This window comes from Cotesia typhae, unplaced genomic scaffold, assembly GCF_013202065.1.
Source record: "Cotesia typhae breed Kobodo isofemale line unplaced genomic scaffold, CoteBio_Ctyphae contig_4, whole genome shotgun sequence".
NCBI classification, from domain to species: domain Eukaryota; kingdom Metazoa; phylum Arthropoda; class Insecta; order Hymenoptera; family Braconidae; genus Cotesia; species Cotesia typhae.
In genome coordinates, this window is record NW_027423748.1 from 7,811,300 (window position 1) to 7,818,394 (window position 7,095).

A 7,095-nucleotide genomic window follows, 5' to 3' on the forward strand; every position below is an offset into this window, starting at 1 on the left:
TTCTCAGTAAAATATTTGCAAATTTCGTAAATTTTTCTGATTCTACAGTTGGTAACGTCGCTGCACGTCATCAGTTCATTTCTAACAACAATCGAACCACTTACATACAAGATGCCAAGAGTTGTATAAACGATAACGTTGAAATGTTTTGGTTTTTTGCATCTTTATTACGGAGATCAGTTACTTAAATAACAAAAATTTAATAATGTCAAAAATATCAGGTATGTTTAATTTATATTTTATGGTTTATTTTATAACTAGATTTATTTTAAGTTTTTAAAAATAGGCACTGACAAATAGGTTATATTATTCATGGTGATAATTTTATGGGTTAGAAATTTTTTATGTCGTAAAAATAACAAAACTATTAGAAATTTTAATGAAATTATAGATAATCAAAATTATAAATATCTAATAATTTTTTGCACTTAATAAAATACTTAATTTTATTTTACTATATTAAAATTTTTCTCAATTATACCTTAATTATTTTAAAATGCATTTAATAATTACCGGATTTTTATTCCTGTCATTATTGTGAAAAATTTTTTAATTCAACTCTAAAAGCATACAGCTTAAAATTATTAGGTTATATATTCATGATAATAATTATTATTATTGCATTTATAGTTATTTTTATTTTTATTTTAATTTTTAAAAAATAACGAATGAAATTAAAATTAGCTGACAACAAATTTTTTTTTTTTTTTTTTTTTTTAATTATTATTATTATTAATTGAATTAGCAATAAAAAAAATATTTAAAAAAAATTGCACGTATAGTTTTTTAAATTATTTACATGTGGAATTTTTTTGTAATAATTTTATTGATAAAAAAAATTCTAAAAAAGTTAAATTTAATTTTCATAAATAATGTTACTGGACTTAGCCGTCAGCTGTCAATTAAAAAAAAAAATCAATGACAATAAAAAAATGCTTCTAAAAATGTTCACTTACAATTTTTATTAATATTAACATGTGGAATTTTTAAATTAAATTTTTTTTACAATAATTTAATTATTATAAATTTCTAAAAAAAATTTCTAATGTCTGTAAAAAATATTTATTTTTTCTAACTAAAAAAATTTTTTTGAATTTACAGGAAAGTAATTGAATGTGAACAATGTGTTCATTAGTACTAAACTCAACAATGGAGACCAAAGTGACAAGTAAAACAAGTAGTTTGAAGGCGTTGATACTGCGGGCTTGGCGTGAACGTTGGAGCGATCTGCAGTGGGGAATAAATATAAAAACAATTCTACCTCGAGGAGTAAGTGGAGATGTGTACAATCTTGCTGATTGTATTCTACAGCAAGCTCTGGTGGGCCCAGGACCAAACCAGTTAGTATTATCATACTTGAAGCACTCGCTGAGCTCTCAGTTGGTCTCATATGCGGCCGTACTCCAAAGAATAAGTAAGTATGACGCTTTCCAAAAACCGCACTGCATCGTCTGTCTGCTGGAGTTCCTCGAGTCGATCCAGGTGGGGATAACTTGTCGCGGAAAGCCCGAAGAAGATTTGCTGGCGGCTGCTGTGCTGTCTATAGTCGACTGGCTGCTTCAGTGTTATTTGAATACCCTTAAGATGCCTCAAAACAATGCCCTGGTTAATCCACAAATGGCGGAGCTTATCGAGAAACCGGCAAGTATTTTAAAGCAGATGCTGAGCTCAGACTTTCTGTGTGCGATGATGTATCTAGCAAAATACGACGATAAAGATCTCTACCTCGAAGTTGTTAAAAAGTGCCAAGAAATCGAGGCACTGTACAAAGCAAGTGGTCAAAAGTCACCCTCGCCTATCGACGACTCGTTAAAAAAATTATGTAATTTAGAAATAGAAACAGTCGCCCCAAACTCGACTAATTCCACTGTTGAATCAATAACTTACTGCTTGCAGCCGCTCTTTGCAGTCCAGGTGCTTCTGAACCCCAGTACCGAGACTGCGGTCTTCGTCAATCAACTATTGATGATAAAGCGCCTGAAAGGTTACTCCAACCCACGGCTCTACTGCGAAATAATGAGAGCGTGTCTCTTGTGCTTGCACAACGTCACAGGAACCGTGAAAGAGTCTCAGTGGGGTGCAGTTACTTTCCTCAAGGTACCATTTATCCTCAAAGAACTCCACGCAACAACAGTAACTCCAGGCAGCCCTGAAGAAAAGCTGGAGTACTCTCAGGATATAATTGACGCTTTTGAATTGCTGCTGCAGTTCGCTCCGTTGTTGGACATCATGGACGCGACGTGTTCGTGCAACAGTGTCGAGTGTCTTTTGAACGAGTTTCAGAAGGTGAATCTGGTGACGGAAAAACAAGTAAAGCAATTGAGCAGTAGACGTGAAGGTATTGTCGCTGCTTTACAGAAGTTAGAGTCTTCTAGCTCGCCAACTTCACCAATAATGAAAGTTATCGTCCGAGCTGAGCCCACCCTGGCGGGTATTCTGAAAACTTTGTCTGCTGATTATACAAAAATTCAAGAAGCGCTGCTGAGCATGCTTTGCCAAGTCTTAAACGGCAAGAGTCTCGATTTGATGCTAGCAGTCGCTACTGTTGAAGGACAATTAAAAAATTTTGTCACCAAGTTGATTAAATTCAACGAGTGCAGTAAACAGATGAACGATCCAGTACCTGGTAAGACAGCAGCTACACGAGCAATGCTCTTCGACATATCATTTTTGATTCTTTGCTTCATTGTCCAGACATACGGCTCGGATATCGTCCTCGAAGAAGGCGGAGACTCTTTCTTTGAGCAGTGGGTGCGTGAGTGCATGCCCGAGCGCGACAAGCCTAAATCTCCGCACAAAATGCTGCAGAATATTGACAGCGCTAGAGTAGACGCGCTGCTTGCGCAGATAAATTCTCCGGAGCCAGATTTGAAGAGCAGCAATGTAAAATGGCACGTGCAGTGTCAAAGCGCCATGGGAGCGGTGAAAGAACTGCTTTGTGCTTGGGAGTCTGGTGTTCTTGGTGCAACTGACGTAAAACGCGCACTGGATGGGTTGAGGTCAACCGCTTACTGTCTTCCCGTTTGTGCAGCGGCCTGGCTGTGCGCTCACATGAGTATCACGCACCAAGACGCATTGTTGAAGCCAATGAATATGGTCCAGCAGTTTGTGACTCCTCTCCCGCCGGATGAGGTCCAGGATAATAATTTCAAGCACGACACCAGTGCTCTTATGTTTCAGATTATCAGAAAAATGCAGTACAACGTTCATCCACCGACGCAGTCCAAGACCAAGGTGGTGTCGATGTATCACAATGTAATCTCTAAGCAGCCGATACTCGAGCAACTGGAGTCTGTGTGGCAGGAAATTCACCAGAAAGGCTGGGTTAATATTAATGCGACGCACACTCTCGAGTCTTTGCTCAATACCGGCGGGTCTTTGTGGTTTGTTTCAAATCTCATTAAAGAAGCGCTCAAATATCGCTATCAGGAGCAATTGGATCAAGCTATTGATTTAATATTTGCGATATTTCATTTAGACATTGAAAATTGCACTCTGGATCTTCTGAACCACGTTCTTTCGCAGTATCTGTACAACTCACAGCAAAGCGAACAGTTGGTGGAACCTCAGTCGTCTGAGCTAGCGAAATTGTGTGTCTACTGCATACTCTCTACCCTGGAGTTTAACAATTCTAATCCACAGAAGGGCAACAACAGAAAGAGAACGAGGCGTGATCTCGAATCGGAAGACATGGAAGCGATTTGCGGGCCTGCTAATAAATTGTTAAGGCTAAATGAGACTGGTGATTCAAACGCTATTTTTGGATCTAACTCACCGCAAGCTTCGGGGCCTACCAATGGCTCTCAAAAATCTTTGCTCCTACGAGATCCTCTTCTGAGCACACTCAATGGACTTTTTAAAACTTTCAACTACCTCGCGGCTCGCGACGGCCAAGTGTCGCAGCAGACGCACTTTATTCTGCAGTTCCTTAAAATTATGGTGCAATGCGGGAAAGATAGGACGCGTGTTGTTCTTCAAGGAATGCCACAAACTCTCGTAAGTTTTATTTATATTTATGATTGTAAATTATTTTTTAATTTTAAAATTAAATTTCAGTTTTAAAATTAATTTATTGTAAAAATTTTTTTGTTGTTTTATTATAGGTGCCTTGTTTGCTGAAAGCGCTTCCCGAATTATTTACAACAGACTTGCTACTTCGTCTGTACGACATACAGACAACTCCTGGTAGAAAGGCTACGGCTCATGATCTGTGCATGCTGCGAAATATAACTTTAAAACCATGAGCTTAAAATGTATGAATGAGCGACATGCGTGCAAATTATTTAGATATAATAAAATAATATTAAATAAAAATAAACAAAGACATTATCAAGTAAAAAAAAAAAAAAAAAAAAAAAAAAATATTTTTAAAACATGAACAAAGAAATTGAAAATTAGTCTACAGCTTAATTAAGACAATAAGATAAATTTAATAGTATCTTACATTAAATTATTTTTACATATTAATTTACAGAATTCTGATTTTTAATAATTATGTATTAAGTAAAAATAAGTATATAAATAAATAAATATAAATGTAAATTAAAAGAGAGTAGATGTTCAGAAATGAAAAGTGCAATTTGATTTCAGGTCTTGATTGTAAGTGTGCAACATCAGCGGAATTGAAAGAGTATGGAAGAGAGACTGATGACACGCGCGTAGAGAATTAATGCCGATGGAGATTGAGCTGAGTGGAGTTGCAGAGTAGCAGAGTAGGAGAGAGTGAGAGAAATATAAATATAAATATAAAGCTACAAAACAAAAGAGGCCACGGATTTGGATGGGTTTGTAGTCTCCACTGGTGAAATCGTGGGTATCGGTCACAGCGGGGCGACGGGGTTGCTTTTCCGTTGTGCAATCGGTGATAACTCAGGAGAGCGAAAAACCGTGTCAGAGGGTAATCCTATTGGTGGACGTCAGCGTTACAATGTCGGGATGCCATTGGCTTGTATTTAAACGCCGGGGCGTGGTCGTATGGTATTTGAAAGTGGGGACCAGAGTGGTGGAGTAGAGAGGAAAAGAGCATCTCCATCCCTTGTATGACATTTTACCAGGACTCTGTTACTTTCCGCGGATGTAGTTGTCGTTGTCAATGTCATTTTCTGGTTTTATACATTTATACATTTATACATCCGGAAATTCAGCATGGCGGACACATATCCAAGTTGCTTGCTATTGTCCCCACTTGCTCCCTTACTTTCAAGTTTTCGCCCTCGACATCCTGCCGTTCTAAAATTGATTATATCCTTGCGGCTTCCGGTCAGCGCTACTTGACCTGAACAGTCGCCAGTTGAACCAAGTAATTAATTGCTACAGCATGATAACGAGTCTTGGAGATTGTGGAGGAGTTTCAACCCTCCTGCTTTCTTTCACCACCTTCCAAATGGCTACATGTAGCCTGTGTTACATACCTATGTACAAAAACAAATTAATTCCTCGGCAATAATCGTAATCGTAGAAAGCTAACTGTCAAGAGTTTAATGTGTCTACCCTTGCAATGGATATTCTACTTAGTTTTACTATTCATCTACTACTATATCTTGTCTACTCTTAACAGTAGATTGAAATATTATAGTCAGCCGTAAATTTTATTTTTTTATTCGCTTTATCCAGGATTACAAATTTTTTTATTTTAAAATTTTAATTTCTTCTTTACAGAAGAAATAATTTAAATTATTTCAAATGATTTTTTTTTTTTTTTGAAAATTTTAATTTACTTCTTTTTTAATTCTTAATATCAATAAAGAGAAATTTTTTTTTTTTGTAAATTATAAATTTTTACAAATTGTGAATTTTTTTGATGCAACCATGGAAAGGATTAAAAGAGAAGCCAAACGGGCTATCTTGAAATGATATTTCTGGTATCAATATTAATTATGTTAAACTATTCTTTTTTTTTTTAATTTGTTTGGATTCCGAGTTTTTTTGGCTCAAGAAAATTTTCGGGTACCTGAAGGAAGACCGAAGTTGTGTTGGCCGAAGTACAAATTTTTCTCACCTTAATATTATTTTAGCGTGCAATTATAAATATTGAATGAAAAAAAAAAAGTTTCAATATTATTTGATCTTCCCATTTGACATGTTAATCAATAAAAATATTAACGAAAATTTACTTCTATCGAGAAATTTAATTTTTTGGAATAAGAGAGAAATTTTCTCACGACAAGAAAATTTACTTCTATCAAGAACTAAATTTTTTGGATCAAGAGGCTGAATTTTCTCAAAACAAGATTTTCTTGACTTAAATAAATTTTCTTGGATCAAGATACGTATTTCTTAAAGCAAAAGAATTAATTTTGTAGGAATAAGTGAAATTTCTTGTCAAAAAAATTTTTTTCGCTCAAGAAAATAATTAGGAAGAAAAATATTTAGTCATGACATTAAAGAATTTTTAAATTGTATTTAACAAAAAAATAATTAAAAAAAAATTGAATTTTTAATTTTTTTAAATTTCTAAATGACAATTTTTTTTCCTAATTTTTTTTTTGTCATAATTTATTTGTTAAAAAAAATTCTAAAAATGATTAAATATCTGCTAAATTTATTTTCATAATTTAGTCAGTTATTTATTTTACTGTTAATGATAATCTAATTTAATTTTTAATTTGAAACTTACTTTGTAAAAACTGATATTAATTACTGTAAGCTAAGCTTTAGGAGTAAAATAAATAAATAATATCAATAAAGAATAACAATAATAATTATTTGAAGTTAATTTATCAGTTATAGATAAACTAAATATATTTTTGCAACCCTGAAGAAATCAATTTATTTATGTTTAAAAAAATGAATCAATAATTTTTATTTATTTATTTATTTACAGATGACGATAATTTTTCATTTTAAAGGATCATGAATTAAAGTACTTGGAATAATAAAAAAAAAGTTATAAGATTATGCTTATGATGTAAAAATAATTTTATAAATTATCCATGATAATAAACACATCTGTTTATAAATATCTTGTTATGTGTATTATAAGACAATATTGATGCCGGCAATGACGAACAATTTCCGACGTGTGGTTCATGATCCACGTATTACACAAACTTATAAAAGTACACAATAACAGGTATGTATATATATATATATATA

The 7,095-nt window shown here is 33.7% G+C and overlaps 1 protein-coding gene across 2 annotated transcripts; it reads left to right on the top strand.

Moving 5' to 3' along the window:
* Positions 1–99: 99 nt before the first annotated feature.
* Positions 100–6,376, top strand: Med24 (mediator complex subunit 24). 2 transcript variants are annotated; one of them, XM_074242724.1, is made up of 4 exons: positions 100–221; positions 1,102–3,996; positions 4,104–4,253; positions 4,591–6,376. In XM_074242724.1, exons 2-3 carry the CDS (start codon positions 1,123–1,125, stop codon positions 4,242–4,244), a joined length of 3,015 nt encoding a protein of 1,004 aa, XP_074098825.1. In that variant the 5' UTR covers positions 100–221; positions 1,102–1,122; the 3' UTR covers positions 4,245–4,253; positions 4,591–6,376. The 2 variants fall into 2 exon arrangements, with proteins under 2 accessions (XP_074098825.1, XP_074098824.1); XM_074242723.1 differs by lacking the exon at positions 4,591–6,376 and having other exon boundaries at positions 4,104–4,467.
* Positions 6,377–7,095: the final 719 nt, after the last annotated feature.

What these genes read in the sequence shown, in the direction of transcription:
- Med24 (XM_074242724.1), top strand. Translation starts at nt 1,123, where the DNA reads ATGTGTTCATTAGTACTAAACTCAACAATGGAGACCAAAGTGACAAGT. An exon ending in AAGGAATGCCACAAACTCTC is followed by an intron (nt 3,997 to 4,103) that starts GTAAGTTTTATT and finishes GTTTTATTATAG; the next exon opens with GTGCCTTGTTTGCTGAAAGC.